The sequence below is a fragment of the Emydura macquarii genome, unplaced genomic scaffold (assembly GCF_026122565.2).
Source record: "Emydura macquarii macquarii isolate MOO-44397 ecotype Brisbane River unplaced genomic scaffold, CSIRO-AGI_Emac_v2 contig_1119, whole genome shotgun sequence".
NCBI lineage: Eukaryota > Metazoa > Chordata > Testudines > Chelidae > Emydura > Emydura macquarii.
The window spans coordinates 1,057,866-1,085,076 of NW_027131256.1; the positions used below are offsets into that span (position 1 = coordinate 1,057,866).

The 27,211-nt window shown below is 45.3% G+C and overlaps 1 protein-coding gene across 2 annotated transcripts in view; it reads left to right on the top strand.

Annotated features, from left to right (window-relative positions):
• Positions 1 to 7,719: 7,719 nt before the first annotated feature.
• LOC137151849 (stefin-C-like) overlaps positions 7,720 to 27,211 on the top strand; it is a 46,627-nt gene continuing 27,135 nt past the window's right edge. The window contains exons 1-4 of one of the 2 annotated variants that reach the window (XM_067546351.1): positions 7,720 to 7,740; positions 14,704 to 14,817; positions 20,355 to 20,456; positions 26,729 to 26,971. In XM_067546351.1, the coding sequence (XP_067402452.1) occupies positions 14,755 to 14,817; positions 20,355 to 20,456; positions 26,729 to 26,863 (300 nt within the window). In that variant the 5' untranslated portion in view covers positions 7,720 to 7,740; positions 14,704 to 14,754 and the 3' untranslated portion in view covers positions 26,864 to 26,971. Of the gene's footprint in view, positions 7,741 to 14,703; positions 14,818 to 20,354; positions 20,457 to 26,728; positions 26,972 to 27,211 lie in introns of those variants that run through there. The other variant, XM_067546350.1, reaches the window with a different exon arrangement.

Consider the following 27,211-nt stretch of genomic DNA (forward strand, 5'->3'; position numbering starts at 1 on the left):
TTCCCAACCTGCAGCAGCCCTAGAAGGGGAAGAGATGATGGAGAACTGCTTCCTCCATTCTTGCACCAGAAAGGTCTTCCTGTATTACTGCTTTCATCTTTAGTGTGGTGGATAAATCTAGTTTACCCTTGAGTGTGACCTGACATGGTCAAAAACTATAAATTTTATAGTTTGAGTTTTTAGTGCTTATGAAAATAGGAAGCTAAAGGCTTTGTTTTGAACCGGTTACCACAGGCGATAGTGCTGTAAGGTTATACATAGACACAGCTCTGCCAGTACACTTCAATCCTGACCTGCAGCATCTCCAATGCACCATTCTTGGCCTCCCCAACCCTGATCTGTACTATCTTCCAGTGCAATTCTGGCTTTCTTTTTTGAGCCGACTCTGCTAGGTGGAAGAAAGTGCATGGTGGCTTTGTGATGGGGACAGGTGTGAGACACCCCAATACCTTTCTGACCTATGACATGGGAACAGTGATCACTGATCCAAGTATTAATGCCCTGTAATACCAAGCCCCATTTCTGAAGCATCTTTGAAAGCAGTTCCACAAGCAAACAGTGCGGTAGGATTGGTTAGAGAAGAACTGCATCTGTGGACTTTAAATGTGCTTATTTGTGGTATCCATGAAACTGGCCATAGTATTTAGTAGCTAAACTTTGCTTGGAAGATGAGCACCCTGTATAAGCAGCTCAGAAGAGTGGGTATCATACTGGCTTTCATTAACGCTCACCCAATGTAACTCCCACAAACTAGGCTACTAGGTATGCTGGGCTGGGTCTCTGTCTTCCTTGATGGGAGCTGTTCAACTTTGTAGACATTAAAATTCACTGAGAGCGTGAGAGTGACGTTGTAACCTGGGTTGTGGGAGACCTGGGTTCAAACCCCTGCTACAAGTTGGGCAAAGTGGGGATTTGCATCTGGGTCTGCCACATGCAGATGAGCACCCTAATTCTGGGACATGCACACCGGCCCCCAAACTGTCTCCAGTTGTCTTCTGTGCATGGCCTGATCTAGAAAGTGTGCTTGGGTCAGGCCCTGCAGGTGAGATAGGAGGAACACCTAGTTTAAAAATGCCCTGGGGCTTAGCTGTGAGCCCGGGCTCTGAGCAGCTCCTTAGTTGTGGGCTGACGTCGGGACTTATGCACAGCTTAAAAGGTGGCGTCGGTGACTGACCCTTCAGTACACGATCACTGAGATTCTTATTCTCTCCCTCCAAGTCTGTAGTGATTCCTGCATGTGCAGCATGGTACGCGGAGAGTGTCTAATGCTGGGCGCTCTCTTTCAGTGAGACTAAAAAGATCCTAGCAATTTGTGGACAGTAAAGAACCTGTGGCGCTCTTCACAAGAGTCAAAGTACCAGTCTCCTAGGTGATCCGCTAGGTGGTCAGGAGGACTGCAAACTCACCATGAAGGGGCAGGATGATACTGGTAGAGGAAGCGAAACCAGATCTTAGAGGGATAACAGAAACATGGTGGAAGAGTGGTCCCGATTGGTGTACAAGTGTTGCAGGGTATGTGCTGTCTAGGAAAGACCGATAGAAAGGCAAAGGTGGTGGAGTAGCAGTGTATATCAATGATGAGGTAGACTGTAAAGAAATGAGAAGTGATAGAATTGATAAGACAGAGTCTGTCTGGGCAAAAATCACACTGGGAAAGAAAACTACTAGAGCTTCCCCTGGATAGTGCTTGGGGTGTGCTACAGACCACCCGGATCTGATTTGGACATGGATACAGACCTCTCTAAGGCTTTTAATGAAGCAAATACTACTGGGAACTGTGTGATTATGGGAGACTTTAACGTCCCAGATACAGACTGGAGGACAAGTGCTAGTAGTAATAAGAGGGCCCAGATTTTCCTGGATGTGATCGCTGGCAGATTCCTTCACCAAATAGTTTCTGAACCGACAAGAGGGGAGGCCATTTTAGATTTGGTTTTGGTGAGCAGTGAGGACCTCACAGAAGAACTGGTGGTAGGGGACGACCTTGGTTCGGGCGACCACGAGCTAATTCAGTTCAAACTGGATGCTACTGCACTTGAGGGCACTGGGGCAGCAGACGGTGAGTGACCCCGTTGTGCGGTGGCTGCAGCTGCTCCCTCTCCCAGCCAGGCTCCCGCTCGGACCAGGTGAGTGAGTTCTGACTCCCAGCCGCAGAGCCAGGGCGGGTGGGTGGGGTGCAGTGGTGGCCCTGGTCAGGCAGAAACGCCAGGTGGGGGGTGCCCCTGGCCACGTGAGGAGAATCTGGAGCCCAAGCAGGCAGGGGCAAAAGCCCCCAATGCTGCCGAGTGGCTGGGGAAGCTCTCTCGGGGAGGCGGGGGGATGCCGGATCCGACCAGCCCTGGCAGAACCGGAGCAGGCATGGGGGGGGCATAAGCCGTAGGTGCAGCTGCCCCTGGCTGGGGAAGCCATGGTGGGGGCGAGAAGAGATGCCGGGACCCGACCGGACATCTGGCTCCGACAGAAGCCTGGCGGGGCAACTCAGGCTGCACCAGCAGGGTTCAGCCCTGCTGGGGGAGGCAGTGCTCCTGAGCCAGCCTCTACTACACTCAGCCCTCCTCCGTTTATCCAGCCCAACTGGTCTAGACTCCTCAGTCCCCCTGTTCTAACCCATTAGACCCCCCCTCCCAGCCCAGGGACAGAACCCAGGAGTCCTGACCCGCAGCCTGGGTTTGTGGGAACTGCTTCTCTGCTGCCCTGGGCCTTGTACTGGCATTTACACGCCCCTGCCTGGGTGCGGGAGGACCCCAATACACACACCTCGCCAGAGGTAAATGATGGCCTTAGAGACAAGGCAGGGATTAATCCAGACCCCAGCATGATCATTCTGATCTTGCTCCTGCCTGGTGTAAATCAGGAGTGACTCCATCTCATGTCACTGGCGCTGATTCCCCTCTCGCTCAGACTGGTGTAAATCAGTAGTGACTCCTCTAGCATCAGGGCCGTGATTACAGGACCAAGCCCGCTGAGCGGTCTCTGGGGTTGATGGATGGTTCACACCCTGAGCTCACCTTGGATTTGGAAGCAGCGTTGGCCTGGGAACGTGATGCAAATGCCACTAGACATGACTGGGATCTGGGGGCGGGGGTGATTGATTTCACTCTATTCTGTGGGTCCCTCATCACTTTTGTCCTCCCACACCCCATTCCACCCTCCTCACAGCCTGTCTCAGGCCTCCCCCTGGGGATCCCTAAACTCCTTCACCAGCGCCACCCACCACCAGAGTCCCCAGACGTCAGAAGCTCTTTCAGGTGAGATGGACCCCAGCTTGTCTCTTGGGGTTAAGAGGGGAGAAGGAGGAGGGAGGGGCCTAAGAATGGAGTAGAGTAGGGGGCTGGGGTTCAGGACTCCTGGGCTTTATTCCCAGCTCTACCCTGGATGCAGGGTATAGCCTGGTGGGAAGGGAATTCAAGTATCTTCGGCTATCTGTGCCTCAGTTTCCCTGCCCATTAAATGGGGATGGTAGTGACATGGCGCAGCATTACTGTGGAGGAGGGGCGGGGCCTTAGGGGCAGGGCCTCGGGGGTGGAGCGGGGTCGGGGTCTTGAGGGGCAGGGTAGGGCACCCCCTGGCAAAACCAAAAGTCAGCACCACAAAGAAAGCTACCTCTTGGAGGTCAGAACATGTAGAGATAAAGTGAGAAAGGCCAAAAGCCAAGTAGAGTTGGACCTTGCAAAGGGAATTAAGACCAATAGCAAAAGGTTCGATAGCCATATAAATAGGAAGAAAACCAAGAAAGAAGAAGTGGGTCCGCTAAGCACTGAGGTTGGGGTGGAGGTTAAGGATAATTAATCTAGGCATGGCCGAGTATCTAAACAAATACTTTGTCTCCATTTTTAATGAGGCTAATGATGAGTTTGGTGATAGTGGCAGGGTGGCTAATGGGAATGAGGATATGGAGGTAGAAATTACCACATCCGAGGTAGAAGCTAAACTCGAACAGCTTAATGGGACTAAATCAGGGAGTGGATAATCTCCATCCAAGAATATTAAAGGAACTAGCACATGACATTGCAAGCCCATTGCAAAGATTTTTAATGAATCTGTAAACTCAGGGGCTTCTCCATATGACTGGAGAATTGCTAACATAGTTCCTAGTTTTAAGAAAGGGAAAAAAAGTGATTCAAGTAACTACAGACCTGTTAGTTTGACCTCAGTAGTGTGCAAGGTCTTGGAAAAATGTTTTAAAGAGAAAGTAGGTTAACAGTAATTGGGATAAAATACAACATGGCTTTACAAAAAGATAGATCATGTCAGATCAGCCTGATCCTCTATTTTGAGACGATAACAGGTTTTTTTAGACACAGGGAGTGCAGTGGATCTAGATTTCAGTAAGGTATTTGATACGGTTCCACATGAGGAATTATTAATTAAATTGGAAAAGATGGGGATTAATATGAAAATTGAAAGGTGGATAAGGAACTGGTTAAAGGGGAAACTACAACATGTCATACTGAAAGGTAAAATGTCAGGAGGGAGATTATTAGTGGAGTTCCTCAGGGATCGGTCTTAAACCTTTTATTACTACCTTGGCACAAAAAATGGGAATGTGCTAATAAAGTTTGCAGACGACATAAGTTGGGAGGTATTGCCAATACAGAGAAGAATCGGGATATGATACAGGTAGATCTGGATGACCTTGTAAACTGGAGTAATAGAAATAGGATGAAATGTAATAGTAGAAAGTGCAAGGTTATGCGTTTAGGGACTAATAACAAGAATTTCTGCTATAAGCTGGGGATGCATCAGTTGGAAGTGACAGGAGGAGAAGGACCTGGGCGTATTGGTTGATCACAGGATGACCATGAGCCGCCAATGTGATGTGGCTGTGAAAAAAGCTAATGCAGTCCTTGGATGCATCAGATAAGGTATTTCCAATAGAGAAAGGGATGTGTTAGTACCGTTATACAAGGCGCTGGTGAGACCTCATCTACAACACTGTGTGTAGTTCTGTTCCCCCATGTTTAAGAAAGATGAATTCAGACTGGAACAGGTGCAGAGAAGAGTTACTAGGATGATCCACAGAATGGAAAACCTGCCTTATGAGAGGAGACTCGAAGAGTTTGGCTTCTTTAGCCGAACCAAAAGAAGGTTAAGGGGAGATATGATTACTCTCTCTATCAGAGGGATAAATACCAGGAGGGAGAGGAATTATTTAAGTTCAGCGCCAATGTGGACACAAGGACTAATGGATATAAACTGGCCATCAGGAAGTTTAGACTTGAAATTAGATGCAGGTTTTTAACCATCAGAGGAGTGAAGTTCTGGAATAGCCTTCCAAGGGGAGCAGTGGGGCAAAAAACCTAGCTGGCTTCAAAACTGAGTTTGATAAATGTATGGAGGGGATGATATGGTGGGACAGCCTAGTTTGGCAATTGACTGATCTTTGACTACTGGTGGTAGATATGCCAGTGGTTTGTGATGGGATGTTTGATGGGGTGGGTTCTGAGTTACTACAGATAATTAATTCTTGGGTGTCTGACTGGTGGGTCTTGCCCACATGCTCAGGGTTTAGCTGATCACCATATTTGTGGTCGGGAAGGAATTTTCCCCCAGGGCAGATTGGCAAAGGCTCTGCAGGGTTTTTGCCTTCTTCTGTAGCTCACTTGCTGATGGATTCTCTGTACCTTAAAGTCTTTAAACCATGGTTTGAGGACTTTAATGACGCAGTCATAGGTTAGAGGTTTATTACAGGAGTGGGTGGGTGAGGTTCTGTGGCCTGCGTTGTGCAGGAGGTCAGACTAGATGATCATATTGGTCCCTTCTGACCTTAGAGTCTATGAGTGATTATGCACAACAAACAGTCAAAACCGAAGTCTTTTTAAAGAAGGTGAATATTAATTAGTCTATCATTCTGCCAAACAGCCCTCCTTGGCGGGGAAGAAAGGATTAGTTCCGTTATTTAGTTTTAGAGTTGGGAATTATAGTCACTTTCCTACTTTTGACAAAACAGGCAGACACAGAGGGGAAAAAAGATTGGATAGTAAGAGATGGGGAAATACAGCTTTTGTTGGCATTTCCAGCATACAGGGCAGCCAGTCAGTCTTGGACAGATGTTTTGCATTGGCAGGTTGGCTACAACATCTGTTGCTCCAGACTCTGGTTTTCTTTCCTGGTCTGGGACATCGTGCTCCAGAACTCTTTTTGCCTTACAGTGCTCATGTGCTATGTTCCCAAGTATAACACTTTCTCTTTGTTAAGGCAAAAATTGGGTTTAGGTCAGTCATAAACAGGAGTGATCTACACCTGGCCTACATCAAAAAGTACCACATCTGCTCCATACAAACCACCCCAGACTTGCTAAACCTCACCACTCCTTCATCCTTGCCCTGAGGATTCCTTCTGGGATGGTGCCTTCTCTTACGCTCTCTAAGCCCTGGAGACCACTGTCATGTAGGCCACCAGACTATTGACAATCCCCATGGCAAGAAGACATCCTTGTTTGTGCGTTCATCTTATTCATTAATAAGATGGAACAGGGATTAAATGCTGAAGTGGCAAAATTTGCAGATAATACAAAAACATCCAAGAGTTATCATCACTCCTATCACCACAATGGTTATTGGGGCACCATCATTGATGAACGGTATGATGCTAGGCCAGAAAGAGCCAAGTAACTTTGCAAGTTGGATGGCCCAAATCTCACTTTTAGAAACATATTATAGAAGAATACAATGGTAGTGAGGGTCTTTCTTTACAAGTAGACTGACTAGAGCTTGCATATGCAAATGTACTGTAGGTAGTTATTTGATGTTGTTTACATAGATCTTGTTAAGAGATTAGCAATGTAGATAAACTGCTTTCCTGTCTGTCACTGTTCCACGGATTAAGAGCACTTAGGAACATATGAACATTTAGATGGGACTTGAGCTGTTTGGGTAATTTCAAAGGCTTTGCAATTTAAGAACTTTGCACTTCAGTTATCATCTCTACTTTGAAACTGAGCTAAAAGCTTTATTTTCATCTGTGAATGTATACTGACCTTTTAACTTTATCCTTCTTCCTTTTTTAAATAAATATTAGCTTAGTTAATAAGCATTGGCATTAAGGGTGTATTTGGGTAAGATCTGAACTATTCACTGACTTGTTTGGTAATGTGTCCGATCTTTTGGGATTGGTAGAACTTGTTTACATATGATGGATACAAATTTTCAGTAAACCCCATCATATTTAATTTGGCTGTCTGGATGCTAGCCAAAAGGCTGGATAGCTTTACGAAAATTGTGTTTTTGTCCACTGAATGTCCATTAAGGTCATTAGAAGCTGTTTGTTGCTGGCTTGGTATATCTAATGGAAGAAAAACCACCAATATTTAGGGCTTTGCCTGAACCATTCTTTGCAGTTTGCCCTGTTTAAGCTATCTCAGCAGGGCTCCTCTGGAGGCTAACGTCACAAATGGCCTACCAATTGTCTCCACTCCTGACGATTGTGTGTCAGTGCCTGAGCCTCTGCGAAGTCCATTCCTGTCCCCTTTTTTATGTTGTCAGTCCATCTCTTCTTCTGCCTGCCTCTTCTTCTCTTCCTCTGTATTGTCCCTTGCATGATATGAGACCTTGAAATTGTAACGTTGTCTGAACAGGAGTCTTGATATGGAGTCATGGTGGACACAGAAAATAACCGTTTTTAATCTTAATTCTCCTCTCAGAACAGCGTATCAAGAGGATCTGGGAAGATGCCAGTACCTTACCCATCTGTTATGCCAGGCACCGCTGCTCACAACTGCCTGCACGTTCCGGATACCAGGTGAGGAATAAAAACATGCTCACACCAGTTAGGTACACTTATCTTTAATCACGGCTTACGCTCCAAACAGCAGCGGGAGACTCTAAAGCGCTCTGCGAAGCGTGCTGCAGGGAATTGTACCGCACAATCCAAGTGGATTCATGGCCGAGTCTCGTTGCGCAGTTTGCATTTCAAGTTTTATACAGCATTGTCTAGGGAACAGCAAGCGTTGGCTAATTTACAGCACATAACCTTCTTTCCTCACTTTTTCTCTTCCTTTTGGCACCCAAACCAGCTACACAGCGGGTTGCGAAACCAGCTCTGCACCTTGTTTACTCTGCTGTGCCAGCATTTCTAATCAAACTGGGTCAGACTAGCCCTGCCGCGTCACTATCTCCAGCACGTTACAAAATCTGCCCGGCCCTGCCATTACACCAACCTAACAAAAACTGCCACTCTTTCTGTGCAGAGTTAAGTTACATCAGACTGGTCGCCAGTAGCCTGGATCCAATGACCATAGAATTCCAGGCTTTCCCAGTCACAAAATAATTAAGGATATAGTGGAATTAATAGAACAGAAAATTTCCTTCATCTTAGCAGTATTTCAAAAGTATTGGAGTTTTTTATAGGATTCCTTATAAAGCTCCAACAAATAGCTTGGGCTGTAAGAAATTTACAGGCCACAATTTGTTGGGGAACCTGCAACTTTTAACACACACCATAACTTTTTGCAGTTTCTGCAAATGTGAGTGATGTTGCGACCCTGTGATCAAGGTCACAAAGACACTCACTCCAATTTGGGCGTGAAATTTTGCACGAGTGTGCCTGTGCAACCCAGACCATAGCTTTGCCTGCCCCTCCCTCACAGATCATTCTCTTAGGTTTCACGGGTTGTCGCTGCTGTTTTTTTAGGGTCCGAAATGTGTCTCAGGCTTCTAACAGACAAAAGTGGTTGTTACTTTTGAGGTACTTCTTTAAAATATCACTAAGGATGTAAAGACAAGCATTTTGGTTATGTCAGTGTATTTCATCCCAGTCAGAAGTGACCAATCTTGCAGTTTTGTCCAAGGATGTATAATTATTCCTTCTGATGGAAGTGTAATTTCTTTACTATTTCTGACCCCCAATGAACAAAGTGGTTACAAAACTTGGAAAAACAAAAGGTGTAATATAATACCTCAGAAGGCTAGGAAGAGTTTCTTTATGACACGTGAGTCCTGTAGCACCTTAAAGACTAACACATTTCTTCAGGCATAAGCTTTTGTGGGCTGCAACCCACTTCGTCAGATGCATGAAGAGGAAATCACAGATAGGAGGTATATATATACATCCAAGGGTAAGAAACAACCATGGGGAGGGCAAGTGCTAACAAAGTCAGTTCAGTTAGAGTAGATGAGGCCTATTCACAACCATTGATTAGGAGGTGAGAATGTGTGAACAGTGACAATTACTTCTTATAATGAGAGAACCATTCCAAGTCCCTATTCAGACCCAGTCTGATTGTGACAAGTTTGCAGATGAGTTCCAGCTCTGCAGTTTCTCGTGGAAGTCTGTTTTTGAAGTTTTTTTGTAGAAGTATGGCAACTTTCAAGTCAGCTATGGAGTGTCCTGGGAGATTGAAGTGCTCTCCGTCTGGTTTATGGATGTTACCATTTTTTATGTCTGATTTGTGTCCATTTATTCTTTTGCGTAGTGACAGTCCGGTTTGGCCAATGTACATGGCAGAGGGGCATTGCTGGCACATGATGGCATGTATCACATTAGTAGATGTGCAGGTGAATGAGCTCCTTATGGTGTGGCTGATGTGGTTAGGACCTGTGATGGTGTCACTAGAGTCGATGTGCGGGCAGAGCTGGCAATGGGGTTTGTTGCAGGGGTAGGTTCCTGGGTCAGTGTTCTTGTATGGTGTACGGTTGCTGGTGAGTATTTGCTTCAGGTTGGGGGGCTGTCTGTAAGCAAGTATAGATCTGCCTCCCACAGCTTGAGTGAGTGAGGAATCATCTGCTAGGATAGGTTGTAGATCCTTAATGATGTGTTGTAGAGATTTTAGCTGGGGGCTGTAGGTGATGGCCAGTGATGTTCTGTTGTTTTCTTTGTTGGGTCTGTCCTGTAGTAGGTGACTTCTGAATACCCGTCTGGCTCTGTCAATTTGTTTCTTCACCTCCCCAGGTGGGTATTGTAGTTTTAAGAATGTTTTATGGAGATCCTGTAGGTGTTCGTCTCTGTCTGAGGGATCGGAGCAAATCTGGTTGTATCTTAGGGCTTGGCTGTAGACAATGGATCGTGTAATGTGTCCGGGGTAGAAGCTGGAGGCATGAAGGTATGTATTGCTGTCAGTTGGTTTTCGGTATAGGGTGGTATTAATGTGGATTTCTTGTGTGGACTGGGCCAGGCTGAGGTTGATGGTGCAGTGGAAATTATTGAAATCCCAGTGGAAATCTTCAAGGGACTCTTTCCCGTGGTTCTAGATGATGAAAATATCATCAATGTAGCATAGGTAAAGAAGAGGTGCTTGGGGATGAGTTTTGAGGAAGTGATGTTCTAGGTCAGCCATAAAAATGTTGGGTTGCAGCCCACGAAAGCTTATGTCCACAGAAATTTGTTAGTCTTTAAGGTGCTACAGGATTCTCTTTGTTTTTGCTATATACAGACTAACACGGCTACCCTTCTGGAACTTTATGACACTTGTTTACCTATGCTAAAGTATGGAAACTAACAGAAAGAATACAAAACTGAATCACTAAATAAAGCTTTCAAAATTTTTCAAAATGTCTCTAAAAATCCAGACCAACTCTCTTAACCTTATACTCTGTTTTTTTCATGTTACCTTTAAAATTCTGGGTTATTGTGTATATGTATTTCATTATTTTAAGGTTTAAAAAAATATTTTGCTAAAAGTGCCAAATAAGTTACACATACAAAACATTTACTCCGAAAGCATTTAAGGCCACTGAATTTTAAGAACATTTTGTTTGTATCTACTGCCTCTCAAGTACTAAAATGGAGGTTGACTTAATACTCCACTGCTGTTTATTGATTAAATCCAAGTTAATCACTTTAATTAATCTACATTTCGTACCTTAAATTCTGAAAGAGTTACAGGTTTACCATGACAAGAAGGGCATAGTTTATGGGGGCGGAGGGGAGTAAAAGTGTTATCAGCTCTTTTTACACAAACAGGTTAAACTAGGCCCACATTTAATCTTGTACATAGGTGTATTAACCAAATTTACTGTTAGATGTCCTTTAAATTAATAGATTCCCAGGCCAGAAGAGACCACTGTGATAACCTAGTCTGACCTCCTGTGACCATAGAACTTCTCCCAAATAATTCCTAGAGCATGTTCCTTAGACTAACATCCAATTTTGATTTAAAAATTGCAGTGATGGAGAATCCACCACAACCCTTGGTAAATTATTAAAATAGTAAAGTACCCCTTGTTAAAAATGTGTGCCTTATTTCCAGTCTGAATGTATCTAGCTTCAACTTCCAGCCACTGGATCATTTTATCCTTCTCTCTGGAAGGCTGAAGAGTCCACTGTCAAATATTTGTTCCCCATGCAGGGGTCAGTTACAGAGGTGTGTGTGTGTGTGTGTGTGTGTGTGTGTGTGTTAGAATAATGCTGAAAAACAAGTATGAATGTGTGTGTGCCTTATTTGGAAAATGTGTTTGAATGTGTGCTTATGGTGGCTTATCTATACAAGATTGCTTTAATGTATGATTCAACCTGATTGCTTTCTATGAAGAGATGACTGGCTCTGTGGATGTGGGGAAAGCAGTGGACGTGATATATCTTGACTTTAGCAAAGCTTTTGATACAGTCTCCCACAGTATTCTTATCTGCAAGTTAAAGAAGTATGGGGTGGATGAATGGACTATACAGTGGATAGAGAGCTGGCTAGATCATCAGGCTCAACAGGCAGTGATCAACAGCTCAATGTCTAGTTGGCAGCTGGTAACCAGCGGAGTGCCCCAGGGGTTGGTGCTGGGACCGATTTTGCTCAACATCTTGTTCAAGCAGATGGGGTGGATTGCACCCTCAGCAAGTTTGCAGGTGACACTAAGCTGGAGGGAGTGGTAGATACCCTGGAGATTAGAGAGGATACAGAGTGACCTAGAAAAATTGGAGGATTGGACCAAAAGAAATCTGATGAGATTCAACAAGATCAAGTGCAGAGTCCTGCACTTAAGATGTAAGAATCCCATGCACAGCTACAGACTGGGGACCAACTGGCTAGGCAGCAGTTCTGCAGAAAAGGGCCTGGGGGTTACAGTGGACAGGAAGCTGGATATGAGTCAGCAGTGTGCCCTTATTGCTGAGAAGGCTAACAGCATATTGGGCTGCATTCGTAAGAGCATTGCCAGCAGATCGAGGGTGTGGTAATCGGTGTGTCGGTCACCGATGTTTATCAGTGTAGGGTGCGTGCAAGTGTCCCTGTGTAGATGCTGTCCCAGTTCTGATTAGGAAACTGAGACGACACTCACGATCAAATGAGTCAACACGACCACAGATTAGCTGAGCAACGAAGGCACCCAGGCCAAGTTTATTGCACGCAGCACAGTGAGAAATGACTTACAGAGTATCTCTGGGTCAGTTTCGCATAGGCAGCGTTACCATGTTCTCGGCCCAACGGCGGGACTTTCCGTTATCCCCTAGACCGGACACCGGTATTCCCTCTGACACCCTCTTTTATACACTGTTACATACACTTTCGTTCTGCCCCGTTTGACGTAGGTAGTTGCCACCCTCTTGACATAGTCTAATACCACCTTTTTCTGTTGATTGGCTGATTTGGGCACCGCTACTCCATGTATCATTTCTATCCATAAAAGTGTCATTTCAGAGAGTTAGTATCTTGGTACCTCTTATACCCACTACATATTTTAGTAATATTTTGGCAGTCTTACAATCTTGCAGTATCTGCACTTTCCTGTACCAGTTTCAGTTAACTTGAGTGACCCCTTATACTTCTGTTCACTCGGCTTTTTCCATTTAGGCCTTAGCCTGTTTTACAGGCCTTAAGCTCTCACTTCTTACTACAGAGGGAAGTGATTGTTCCCCTCTCTTCGGCATCGGTGAGATCACATTTGGAGTATTGTGTCCAGTTTTGGGTCCCCCCACTACAGAAAGAATGTGGACATATTGGAGAGAGTCCAGCGGAGGGCAACAAAAATGATTAGGGGGCTGGAGCACAAGACTTATGAAGAGAGGCTGAGGGAACTAGGCTAGTTTACTCTGCAGAAGAGAAGAGTGAGGGGGGATTTGATAGAAGCCTTCAACTACCTGGAGGGGAGTTCCAGGGAGGATGGAGCTAGGCTGTTCTCAGTGGTAGTAGATGACAGAACAAGGAGCAATGGTCTCAAGTTGCAGTGGGGGAGGTCTAGGTTGGATATTAGGAAATATTTTCCCTAGGAGGTTGGTGAAGCACTGGAATGGGTTACCTAGGGATGTGGTGGATCTCCATCCTTAGAAGTTTTGAAGGCCTGGCTTGACAAAGCCCTGGCTGGGATGATTTAGTGGGGGTTGGTCCTGCTGTGAGCAGGGGGTTGGACTAGATACCTCCAGAGGTCCCTTCCAAGCCCCATCTTCTATGGTTCTATGATTAATTGTCTTAGGAAGGAGGAGGGATGGGTGGATATTAGTGTCATGTGCGAGTGTGTTGAGGGGGAATAGCAGCATCCTTATCTCTGGTAAAAAGTGTAATTGATTGTTTTACACAAAATAGTTAATCCAAACCTTTATTGTGTAACAGCCAATTGTACATTGTTAGATTTCTTTTAAGTTAGGCTGTGTGTATGTGCGTGTTTGGTATAAAGTAATGCTGAAAAACAAGTATGAATGCGACTTATCTATATAATAGCTTACAACTATTCTGAATGTATCCGTACAATGGGCTATTTATAAAATGGTGTACAAGTTGGCTTGAAGGTATGCTTAATTGTTTTGGGAAATAGAGTGAAATGGGGGGTGAAGTGTTCTGTTTGTGTGTTGTATGTTTTGCTACAATATTCTTTTAAATTTATCTGTCCTTCAAAAACTTTACTAAAATTAAGAGGTCTCTAATACAATTTAATCCAATAAATGCTAATTTCCAGTAGAAAAGGCTGTGAAGAAATACATTAATTGTGAGTAAAAGGAATAAGGGAAATTGGTATAAAAGTTAGGCATGTCTTCAATTAGGGGCTGTCTACCAGTTTTTAAAGACAAATGCTAAAGGAACTATGGAGAAAACGATATTTTATTCCTGGTCCAAAATTAAAAACAAATGAGACAAATTGCTAAGTGCAGATGGGTTTCGCAAAATGTTTGATAAAGAAATCTACACACACGCTCCTTTTGTAGGGTGGGTCGTATTTCTTCAAATAAAAACTAAAACACGGGAAAAAAAGGGGGGTGGGGACGGTAAGATAGCAGCATATGCCAGCATTCTTATCTCTCCTTTTAAGAGAGAGAAAATCTTTCAGTATTGTAATCAACTATAGAGAAATAAAATAATTAAAAATAAAGGTTCTGCTGCCCTTGCACTCTTGGCATTGAGAAAACCAAATTTCAAGTTAAACAGGAATTGCTGCAATGAAACCGGGAGTAATGTGTGGTAATTTTAAGGCTAATACTGGGAAATACTTGGGTGTAGCTTAGTGTTCATTTCCCTAAGCACAAAAAAAATAACCCACCCATTATATGTGTTTAAACTGGTGGTGAGTCAAGAAATTAGCATTGCAGCCTGAACCAATTACCATAATTAATGGGGGTCGGGGTTTGTTTTCTGTTTTTCCTGTATCCACAGAAGATTTTACACGCAGTGATAATAAAGTGCTCTTTTCCTTACTATTAATTTTTTTGTTTTTGTTTTGCTTCGTTCATTTCTTCCCTCCTTCCCCCTCACAAACTTGATGATGGTAAACTCCACATGTACAAATCACATGACTGTGTGGCTATATAAGATCAGGTGTCACTGTTGTCTGATCACATTTGCTCTAGATCTTCCTTGTCAGAGTTTCCAAACATCCAAAGAAGTGATTTGCCACTATAATGTCTGGAGACTTCTCTGAGACCAAGCCTGCCACCCCAGAAATCCAAGAGATTGCTGACCAGGTGAGTTGCATCCAGTGAAAGATGTGAAACAGAAACTGATAGAACAGAAGTGTGTGTCTTTAAAGCAAATTCTAGAGAGATTAGGGAATGAAGCTTAAATTTACTTTAAAGTCTAACATTCAGCATTGAAAATGGAGTCCCTCTTGATTGATTGGAAGCATGTCGTATGTGGCATGGAAAGATTGCTTAGGAAGTGACTGCACGGACTCCAGTCCAGGAAATTCTTAGATTCACATATGCCAAGGCCAGAAGGGACCATCTAGTCTGCGCTCCTCGATAACACAGGCATAGAACGTTTTCCAGTTTTTAATCCATTTGATGTGTGCCATATTCATTTTGTATCATTCTAGTTTTTTAATCAAAATGCCATGCAGTACCAAGTGTAATGCCATACAGAAGTCTGCTACATCAACGGTATTACCTTTTATCAGCCAAATTTATAATCTCATCAAAAAAGATATTAAGTCGGTTTGACAGGATCTATTTTCCATAAATCCACATTGATTAGCATTAATTATAGTAATTTTCTTTAATTCTTTATTAATTAAGACCCATTTCAGCTGCTCCAATACCTTGCCTGAGATTGATGTCAGACTGGCAGGCCTCACCTGGGTTATCCCATTTATCCGTTTTAAATACTTGCACAACATTCGCTTTCTTCCAGTCTCCTGCCATTCTGCTTTCTAGTCTTCTGGGAGCTCTAGAGACATTCACAGCTCTGGTGCAGAGAGAGATATAGGAACGACAGTGGTCAGAACAGGCAACTGAAGCTGATCCTACACTGCCTAATTAAGTACCAGGGCAGTTCCACTGATAGTAGAAGCACCTGTGTAGCCAGGATTTAGGTGTCTTTACAAGTGCGTCATGTAACCCTGATCTGTACAGAGTGAAATGACAGAGCAGTAAAAATAGCAGTGTTCTTCCGACACTCGTACTTGTGTACTTGGATTAATGGAGCCGCACCAGAACCAGAGGTCCAATTTGCTAATGTAGAGAAAGCCAATGAGTCAGTCTTTTGTTCCTGGTTCTAGGGCCCCAGTATTGGGGAGGGGAGGGAGTATTTCAGAGCCCATGAATGTCACTATTTAAAAATCAAATAACCTTCTAGGAGTCCAGGGGCTAGTTGGATCCCTGGAAAATCTTGGATTTTAAGCGTTTATGAAAGTGAGATTTGGCTACTTTGTCAGTATTTTGCTGTGATTTGTATCTTTGGCCTTTCTGACAATGATTTAGGGCCCCTTGGACATTGTTCGGGCTAGTGGGAAGTGGGGGGGCAAATGTCTGGGGACACATGCTCAGTCATGGACTTGTGTGACACTGGGCAAATCACTTCACCTCTTTGTACTTCAATTTCTTTATATGTTAATGGGGGGAGAATAATACTTCCCTTCCTCCCATGGGGACTGTGAGGTTTTATGAATTCATGTTTGTAAAGTATGTTGAGATTCTTCCTATAGAAGTACAAAATATTATTGCTGTTGTATGTGCGTGCACTGTAGAAACGTAAGTCTATGTCCAAAAAAATCTTAAAATCCAAGTTGAAATGTGCACCCAGCACGTATCAGAAATGAGGCCATAATACTTAGTTTTCAGTTAACACAAATATGGCTCAAAAGATGAAACTTCAAGTTAGATTCTGCACACAGGAGTCAACGGAGGTTTTTAAACTTACCCCTGTTAACTGAGAGCAGAATATAAGCTTGGGAGTGCAGATATGCATGAGAGATGAACTGCTTTCAGGAAAGTGTCATGCACTTTGAATGTCTTAAAGCCCTCACCTTATTCATTCCTCTTTATTTTCTAAAAGGTGAAACTCTTGTCTTGTGCTTAGAGCAGGAGAAAGAATTCAGCAGTTCTTTCTCCTTTCTGGCCCTGCCATTGCATAAGATCTGTGTGCGCTTTGGAGAGGTAGATTTTGACCTATATTAGGCATTTATGAGTCAGCTGGCAACTGAGAACAGTATTCTTTTGCAACAAAGAGCATCTGATCACCGGATTGCTGACAAGCAAACCTGTGGTGACTCACACCCCTTTATGGAAAGGGAAACTGGCTGCCAGCAGAAATATTTCATTGTTGATTGGCTTATAAGAATTGCCTTTATTGACTGCATGTTTTTAAAGAAATGGTCAAAGTTCCCAGTTAGCTAATGAATGAATCACAATGGATTAGTGGTTAGTGCACTCAGACTGGTGGACATGAGACAGATGCTATTCCTGTGTCACCTATAGACTCACTGTGTGGCCTCACTTTGGGGAAGTCACGTCGGTGCTGTCTGCCTCAGTTTCCCCAACTGGTAATGCTGTTGCTACGTTGGATATTATTGTAGTATCCAAATGCTCCTGAAAGAGGCTTGAAAGCAGACCATTAAAATCACAGCAAATAGAAATGGTGCTTTGCCAAAAGCTCTTCTGAGAAGAAAGGATTCGAAACCTGATTTCCTCAGCAGTTATAAGCTTCTCATCTCCCAATTCTGCCCACTGGCTTCTGGGAATCCCTTTCGTAGGCACTTTAGTCTCCCCATACGGTGCCTGGGGAACCTGGGTGCCTAACTCAGGGCTAAGAATTCCACTAGTCAGCAGGTGCCCACGATCCCTGGTGAATCTAGCTCCAACAGCCCTAGCCCTATGGACTTGGGAGAGGTCTTCTTGTAGCGTTGTTGACGCCTGAGCTTCACCTTCATTTCTGCCCTGATGCTAGATGAGTCCAGAAACAACAGCCAACAATACATTTGTTCAATACATTTGTTACTTATTAAGTCTCCTTGTCCTACAGCTGTTAGCCAGGATCCAAGGACACCAAACTGTCCATTTGGCGACTAGGCAGCTGGCTGCTTGACCTCACTGGAAGGGATGGGCCCTTTCAATAAGTAACTGCTGGGTAAATAGTGCTTGGAGGTCGGGAAGGCCATGGGTGGGGCGAGGAGCAGAGTTTATTTCTCTAAGAGAAGGACAGCTCGCACTGAGGGGATGCTTAATTCAACGTTCGCACAGAAGTGGAAAGCCTGGGTGTAGTCTGCTAACTCTGCCGAGAGCAGCAAAAGGGGACGATGCCATGGGAACTGGGAGATGGTTGGTCAAGAGAGGGTTGGGCAGGCAGGGGGTCTTGGGGTTCCAGAGGAGTGTAGTGATTGCAGGCATTTGGGTTGTGAGGGTCAGAATGGGAGGAGGAACTGGAACAGCTGCTCCAGGACAGACACGCTGACACAGAGCTGAACAGCTGCTCCAGGACAGACACTCTGACACAGAGCTGAACAGCTGCTCCAGGACAGCTCCAGAGCTGACAGCTCCAGGACAGACACGCTGACACAGAGCTGAACAGCTGCTCCAGGACAGACACGCTGACACAGAGCTGAACAGCTGCTCCAGGACAGACACGCTGACACAGAGCTGAACAGCTGCTCCAGGACAGTTAGGCGCTCACACAAAAGATGCTGCATCAGTGCGGAAGACCAATGCAGAGAATCCCCCAACAAATCAACCACAGACTGAACTCGGACCAATTACCTCTGCTGCACGGGTGGGTTCAGATGTTAAGATGTGAGGCCTGAGAACCCCTAACCTTCTTTTGAACTGCCCCAGGGTTAAAGTGGGAACTGCTCTATTATTGGTAATAGGAACTGTTTAAACGAGTGAGCCTAGGGGATTTGATTCTTTCTGGCAGCCTTAATAAATTCCTATTTCATTGGTGCTGTGTGTCAGAGAGCTTGTTTGGACTCACCAGCTGTTGCACCCAGGGTGCCTCACAGCTGATGTTTCTTTAATGCTTTCCTCTGAGACACGGCACATCTGGTGTGCTGCCAAATACTGCATCTGAAAAGGGCTGATGGACCGCAGCTCTCCAGTGACCCCGTCAGGTGAGGGTGATCACAGCAGTCTTAGGGACATTTTCCAGAAGTGACTTAGTTGTGACAGACATGGCAATAGCCTGGGCACACCGCACGGAATTAAGTTTGAGTAGCCTTTGAAACGGTCATTGATAACGTCACTGCCAATTCACTGACGAGCCCCAAACCTCCCTTCCCTTCACCTGTATGTTACAGTGGGAAACGGACTCTTCATTCAGTCCACCGCCTATTTCTGAAGTGCTGGCACTGAATACGTTTTTAAACCGCAGTGTTTAAACCTGCCTCCAGCGCGAGGGAGTCTGTCCTTTGCCAGCTGAGCGTTAGCTCCCCAACACAACCAGCCTGGCAGCCACTCGGGAACTCTCCTCTGGGCTGTTCCAGCCCTGCCTTTGCCCTGCAGATTGACAATAGATGCACTGAACCCCTGAGTCCCTTCTTCGTATCCCCCTGTGCTATCCAGCCCCCTGATCCCTGTCTACCCAGAGAAATCCCAGATCCTCCCTTCCCAAAGGAACAGTGGACCCCAGTTTTCCTGAGACCATCGCACCTGTAGCACACACAGCCCTTGAGTTCACGTCCAGTGAAAGAGAAGAAAATGTATTTAAGAAAGGACAGATTCAAATAGAAACAAGTGTGAGTGATGGAAGAAACGGTTCCACATGAAATGCAAGCTAGGACCTACGCTCAAGATACCTTTCCTATCTGCTAACGTAGATTCTCAACCCACGGTTCAGGCTATTGCTGTGTTTGCGGCGCGAAGCGGCCAAGAGCCAATCTTTCATGAAGCACCCTGCTCATCAAGGTGCCTTCTCTCAGTCACTGTATGCAGAGTGTCTTTCTCCAGCCTCTGATATACTGAATCAGTCTTTTGTCTTTAGCCACAGACAGGGTAATTCCCTCACTGTCCTTTTCACACCCAGATGGTTGGCGCTGAGGCAGACAATGAGTAATGCATGATGTTATGCTAGCCTGGGACAGGTGACAATTCCCTCCTAGTTGAATGGGCGATCGTTGAAACATATTTCCCTCATGACTCACTTTTCCTCCAAGACCTTACGGGCATAAATATCAATATAGACGCATTATTCCTTGTACACACATCTCACACTGGTTATGGGCATTACAAATTTTCAACAGAGCCCTCACATGCCACCATTCATGGATGAATACCATGAAAACTGTGTGTTAGGTGCAGTGAGTTTGTCAGGTCTGAGAGAGGAATTGTAAAGACCAGGGAACCCTTTGCCAGGTGGGGCCAACAGGTCTCTGTGTCACAGCACCCAAGTGTGACGTGACGGCAAACTGGAGGTGGTGCCTCCTTTCAGAGGGAGCTGGTCCAGACAGACCCTGAGGGTCAGTGGATGGACAGGGTTTTTGTGGGAGATGTTTGCAAAAAGCAGGAGCTTCAGGTGAGAGGTTTTCAGGAAAGGCCAGGCAGCAATCCCAGTTTTGACAGGACTGTGAAGCCTGGTTGGAAGGAACATCGAGCCTAGGAAATAGGGCTGGAAGAACTGAGTTGAGTTGAATTGTTTGTTAATAAGCAGGGCCCAAAGAAGGGAAATGTTGTCTGCTGTATGTAAGTCTGTGTACATACTTTGGGAAGCTCAGAAGGGGACACTGAGGCAGTAGACATGATAAGAAGGGACACGCTGACTCTGTAACACCACCAAACTTTCTTTCTTTTTTCTATAGGTCAAGTCAGAGCTGGAAGAGAAGGAGAACAAGACGTATCCAGTCTTTGTAGCCATAGAATATAGAAGTCAGGTGGTTGCTGGAATGAACTACTTAATTAAGGTCAGTACTCGCCAAAATCCCCCACTTCTTCCATCCTACCTTGAATGTTCTAGTTGAAGAGAAACGTAGGTGTCCTGTCGAGTGGCTTGAGGCAGATGTTCAATAATGAGCAAACGTTTCAGGGAAAGGTCCAGTATGACTTTTAAAAGGACTGTCTCTTATGTGCCTGCACAATGCCCAGCGAGCACCTGTTGGTGCTAATTCTCTACAAAGTAGAAAAGATAAAAAGCTTCTTTTGTGAATCTCATTTAAGTATTTATAAAGCATGAGACGTGCTCTTGCTGCTGTGAATTGTAAAATTTTAGGATTGCCAAGAGGGCAATATCCATTCAAGACTCCTAGCAACTGCTTTCTCAACTCTCCTCCTCAGAGCTGGCCTCCGCTTTTGTTTGGGCAGGCTGGGAAAACAATGGCTTCTCCTTCCTGCCATCCCCGTGCAGTGAGAGTACATAGAATTAACAATGGCTTCTCCTTCCTGCCATCCCCGTGCAGAGAGAGTACGTAGAATTAACAATGGCTTCTCCTTCCTGCCATCCCCGTGCAGTGAGAGTACATAGAATTAACAATGGCTTCTCCTTCCTGCCATCCCCGTGCAGAGAGAGTACGTAGAATTAACAATGGCTTCTCCTTCCTGCCATCCCCGTGCAGTGAGAGTACATAGAATTAACAATGGCTTCTCCTTCCTGCCATCCCCGTGCAGTGAGAGTACGTAGAATTAACAATGGCTTCTCCTTCCTGCGTACGTAGAATCCTGTTCACCGTGGTCAGCCCACAGGCACAGGACCACCCTGGTGATTTTGGGGTGGGTAACAGAGAGGATTCTGTGGTACACATCTCAAACTCCTCTCAGCAATTTTAAAACAGAGAGAGAGAAAGAGATCTTTAGGTCCCCACAACCTTCTGTGCAGAAGTGGAGCCCAACATCTAGTTCCTTTCACGCCTGGTGATCTGTTTTACATTTTCCAAGGCTCTTTCTTAAGGGAAAGGGCTAGAAACCCTTTTTAAATAGTAACAGATTTTCCACTTCCCTAATGTTTCCCCAAAATGGGGTCCTGTGGTCACAGGCTGCCTGGGGCCCGAAGGCCAAGTTTGTTCCTTCTCTTGGAGAAATGGTGGGTTTTTTAGCTCTATCATTGTGAGAAGACCCATTGTGTGTCAAAGGAGTTGGGTTTTCATTGTGCTCTGAACACTCCTGGCCCAGGGCTCATTCTGATCTCCTGAGGCAATGAGTTCAATCATTTAGGACCATCTCTTAGGAACGTTCTGCCTCCTGCACCTGAAAGTTTCCCACTGGATTGTCAATGAAGGCAGCTGCCTGAGGGACATGGATAGAGATGTTTTCTAAGGTATCTGGGCATTGCAGCACCTACATTCTAGGTGCCTAGTCACCCACTAGAATTCACAAACTCTGAATTAGGTATTCAGACTCCCTAAACAATGGATGGGGAAAGTTAGTAGCCTAAGAATGGGATCCACAAAAGCATGCTCACTAAATGGGGAGATGCCTATAGGAAATAGTGAGGAGAGCTGTGTTTGTCCTAAGTACCACCCCTTAAAAAAACTTGGGTACCTAACTGCAGTCTGGAATTAGGCACATGTGTCTGCTTGGGACTCACAGCCTAGAAAAGACAGAAGTGTTCAATAAATATTTGTGTTCTGTATTTGGGGAAAAAACAGATCATATAATCTCAACCTATGGTGATGATAACACTCTTTGTATTCCACTAGTATCTCTGGAGGATATTAAACAGATGCTACTTAAGTTAGACATTTTCAAATTAGCAATACCAGATAATGTGCATCCAAGAGTTTTAAAAGAGCTGCTTGAGGAGTTCACTAGACCGTTAATGTTGATTTTCAATAAGTCCTAGAGCACTGGGAAAGTTTCAGAAGACTGGAAGAAAGCTTAAGTGCCAGTTTTAAAAATGGGTAAATGGGATGACCTGGGTAATTATAGATCTGCCAGCCTGATGTTGATCCAAGGATGCATAAACAGGGAAATCTCAAATAGGAGTAAAGAGGTTATTTTGTCTCTGTCCTTGTCATTGGTGCAACTGCTGCTGGAATATTGTGTCCAATTCTGGTGGCCACAATTCAAGAAGGACGTTGATAAACTTGCCAGGATTCAGAGAAGAGCCACAAGAATGATTAAAGGATTAGAAAACATGCCTCAATGTGAGGCCCAGAGCTCAATCTATTCAGTTTAGCAAAGAGTAAGTGAAAGGTTGACTTGATTACTTTCTGTAAGTACCTGCATGGGGAACAAATATTTGATAATGGGTTCTTCAGTCTAGCCGAGAAAGGTATAACATGATCTAATGGCTGGGAGTTGAAGCTAGAGAAATTAAGACCAGAAAAAGGCATAACAATTGGACCACTTTGCCAAGGGTCATGGTGGATTTCTCTATCACTGACCATTTTTAGATCAAGAGAGGATGTTTTTCTAAAAGATCTGCTCTAGGAATTATTTTGAAGGAATTCTATGGCCTGTATTAGAGCGGAGGTCAGACCAGATAATCATACTGACTTCACACAAAACAGCCAGAGGGGAAAAGAGGCGAAGGCTGACTTCCTGACAACCTTTAGGTCAGTGGTTAGGGTATTTGCTTGGGACGTGAGAGATGGTGATTCAATTCCCCTCCTCTGCCAGATGGGGAGGAGGGATTTGAACATGGTCTCCCACCTCTCAGGTGTGGGCCCTAGTTAACTGAACTAGAGAGACACTCACTCTCTTTTTGGGCAAGTCCATGTATACTCAGTTATTCACAGTGGAACGGCTTCAATGGGGGAGTCAGAGAAGCCTCCTGCCTCAGACTATCCCATAGCCCAGTGGTTAGAACATTCACCTGGCAGGTACAAGACCCATGTTCAACTCACTTTTTCTTGTCCTGCAGAAGGGGGACTTGAATGGGGTCTTCCTTGGCCCCGGTGAATGTCCTTCCCACTGGGCTACAGGGCATGAAGGAGGCTGTTCTCCTTCTCCATTTTGGGGCATCTGAGCACACTGACTGGATCAGGTCCTGCAGGTGAGATGGCAGGACAACGTCTAGCATGAGAGTCCCGCTGGGGCGTAGGTGCGAGGCTGGTGTCCTGGTGCCTGCCTGAGATGGTAGCATGCATGCCCCATGGCAGAAGCTCAGGCAACGAGGGGGTTCCATTTAAGTGCTCAGGGAATACAGGCGTCTCTAGAGTCGGTGGCAGCTGAGTGGGAGTTTTGAGAACACCAGGGGCGCTTAAATGTTGGACTTAAACTCCCAGTTTAGGCTGCTGAGTCCCTTTATCGAGTAGCTCTCTATCTCTCCTCCACGAGCTATCTGGGCAAGGACACTGCTCTGTCAAGGCCTGTGTTGTGTATTTACCTGCTTTAGACCAAAAAAAAACGCCAACAGGTTCAGTGTGGTACTCACAAGATCACCTCCCTGCAGCAGTAGCCAATGGTTGGGTATGCGGTAACTCGCCAAGGCCTCCTAGGGCCTGGTACATTAAGACTTTCATTACTGGGGGGAAGGGTTAGTATTGATTACACATCACGGACGCATGGCACTGTACAGACTTACCGTGAGTGAGTAAGTCCCTGTCTCAGCTCGTTTATACTCCACAGCAGGAACAAGATATTTAATAACGAACGCCTGAAACTAGGCTTCCGAGTGGAATTGTCAAAAGTGCCAAAGTGACTCGAGTGACTTGTGCTCTTCGGTCACGTCAGCAGTTTTCAGGGTCAGGTCACTTATTTAGGTATGTAAGGGTTCAGGAGTGGGATTTTCAAAAGCACCAAGGAAGGAGGAGGGGGTTTCAGAATTGCCTATGGAACTTCTGCTTCTAAATCACTTCGGTGCTTTTGAAAATCTTTCCTAGGAGCCTAACCTGGGGTACCCATTTCTGAAGATTTAGGCCCAAGACTTTAGGATAAAATGTGTATTTTTGCTCTTTACATTCTGGGAAGAACTGGCTCCTGAAACACAGATTTGCCCTGAGTCCCCAAAGACAGACAGACACCTGTCTTCCTGCAATCAAATATCTTTGGCTCTTCGTTACTGAAGAACAGTGTATTGGTTGGGAACAGCTGTGCCTGAAGCTGCTGCTGCTAAGATGTACCAGTGCAGTCCTTGGATGCATGTGCACAGACATGGGGACTAGAAAACGGGGCCTCTCTGCTCTGGAAGTACAGGCCTCCACCACATGAATTCAAGGCAAATCATGATTAGTTCTGAGCAGATTTGAGGACTGTAGCCCCTGGGGACCTCCAGCCACTAGAAGGCAGCATAGTCAAACACTTGAGCAGCTCAGATGTCACGTAACAGGCAACCGTGGGGCTAGGCAGGCCATTTGTCCCGTTTTAAGCCAGCCAGGCCTGTTTTCTCAAGGTCTTGTTGCCTGTCCTGTAGGGATATAAAACTGGACGTGGTTTTGTCCTGTACTGTGCTGCACTGGATGGAGCGTGCCATTCTGAAGAGCACGCCGCTCTGCCCCTGCTGGCGTGACCTCACATGTGCTGTACATGCGAAGTCATGCCGGTGGGGGTGGGACGGCATGCACTTCAAAATGGCATCCTCTGTGCAACATAACCGGGGTCACGCCGGTGAGGGTGGGCCCACGCTATCCCAGGAAGTACCAGACTGCTGGATGTTCTGGGAATGCATCAGTGGCTACCCTAAGAAACTCTTACATCAGAAAATACATTGCATCCCCTCTAACTCTGCCTCAGTCGCTCTGAACAGCCGTGGAGCACTGGGAGGAAGGTCAGAGATTGACCAGGTCCAGAGAAGGTCAGTGAAGACAGCAAGAGGTACAACAACAAAGTGGTTCCATAAAAGAGCCACTGTTTATTGAAAAGGGGGGGGGGGAAGTGAGAGAGTCCTAGGAGGAGACAAGTTGCAGGGGATTTGATTTGAAGCTGGCTCTCCCAGCTCCTCGCTGAGTGCCTTAGCGACTGGACTCAACCGCTCGTGTGTTCTTTCTGGCGCACTGATTATTTATACACAGTGGAACAGCTTCAACAAGAGAGAAACCTGCCCTAGAACGCCCCGTAGCCCACTGGCTAGAGCACTCTCCTGAGAAGCGGGAGACCCCAAATCAACTCCCTTCTGTACATCAAATCAGGACGATATTGAACCCAGGTCTTCCATATCCCACAGGAAGTATCCCAACCACTGGACTAAAACTTATAAGGTGGGACACCACAACCCCTCCTCTGGCCATTTTGTATATCTGTCCCCCCCAAATCAAAAAGGATCATTCTGGAAATATTGAAACAGTTTGTCAGCATTTCAAAAATTACAATCATTTCTGATCTGAGTGACAGTCAACACTGACACAAATGCTCAAACAGTTTTGGTAGATCTGAAACTGCATTTTTGGTGAATAAATATTTGTCTGAAAACACTTCACCCAGCCCGTCTGAGAGTGTCGGCTTACCTCATCCCAGCCTTCAGTCCTGTGGGCCTTGATTTCCCCTCTGGTGGTGGTGTGCTTTGGGTTTGGTCATTTAGCCAAGCAAACCAAGAAAAAATCCAAACAAATCTTCAGTCCTTTCTGTAAACTCAGCTAGTCCATGGAGCGCACAACTGAAGGGCTTCTTCCCATTACATGCCTCTCGCCTCTTCCCTGTCTTTCATCAACTGCCTTCTTATGTAGAGGGTGAAGAAAACATCTCTTTTATTCCCGCTTTCTTTCCCCTTTCCTGAGTGTCTTTGCATACAGCTATGGCCTTCCTACAGCAAAAAGGGGTTAACTCTTTCACTGCCAGCATAGGCATGGGATCTGACTGAAGTCAATGAGACTTTGCTTTAGGAAAAGTGGATTGAAAACTTTTGGGTTTAACCATCAGATTTTTCGTAAAGCGACTCGCATTCACTTCACTCAGACCCCCAAGGTTATGTGCAAAAAGCAGAAGAGGAAGGGGTTGAATGGGAAGGTTAATTTTTGGGGTATGAAGATCGTGGCCTAAATTCAGCCCAGGCATAAACAGATGCAACTCCAGGAGGAAGCAATGGAAGTGACACCTGGCTATGGCAGGGCTAGATGTGACCCTGTGAATGCGGGTAAACGTCTACTGATCATCCGGAACACCCGTATTTGGACACAAAGGCTTGTTTCTGCTCACACATGTGGTAAGAAATGGGACAGTCTCTGCAGACCAGGCTTAGGGTATTGACTGATACCGTGTGTGATTTAATTTTTATTTTGTCACTATTCAACACTGCATCTCCCCAAAACATCCTTTCATCAGAATCTGTTTAGTCCATGACTGTCCCCTTCTCCTTGTCTTTCAGGTCTCCATCTGCAACAGCACCGATGAGTGTGTACACTTGAAGGTGTTCCAGAGCCTTCCTCATGAGAACCAGGGGCCCCGTCTCAGCGACTATCAGACTGGCAAAACCAAAGAGGATGAACTGATCCCTTTCTAATTAGATGCTTGGGATGGGCTCTTCTGTTGCTCTTTCTACAGAGTACCAAGTGACACCGCCTGTGCCAATACATGAATACAAATAAAATGAATCTGATTTGAAAACGAAGTTTGTGTTTCCATGTTGCATGTAACAGAAGGTCTGGCTTCATGCCAGCAGTAACTGCTGCTAACTTATGACGGGCCCCAAGGAAATGGGCTGGATCTATCCAAATACCAGTGGTTCAGCACTGCAGGTCCCCAAAACATGCTTTCATTAGAGCCTGCTTAGTCCATGATCTTGGCTGTCCAGTTTCTCCTGGTTTGCTGCTTTCTGCTAATCATAATACTAACCTGGGGAGAAGTAGAC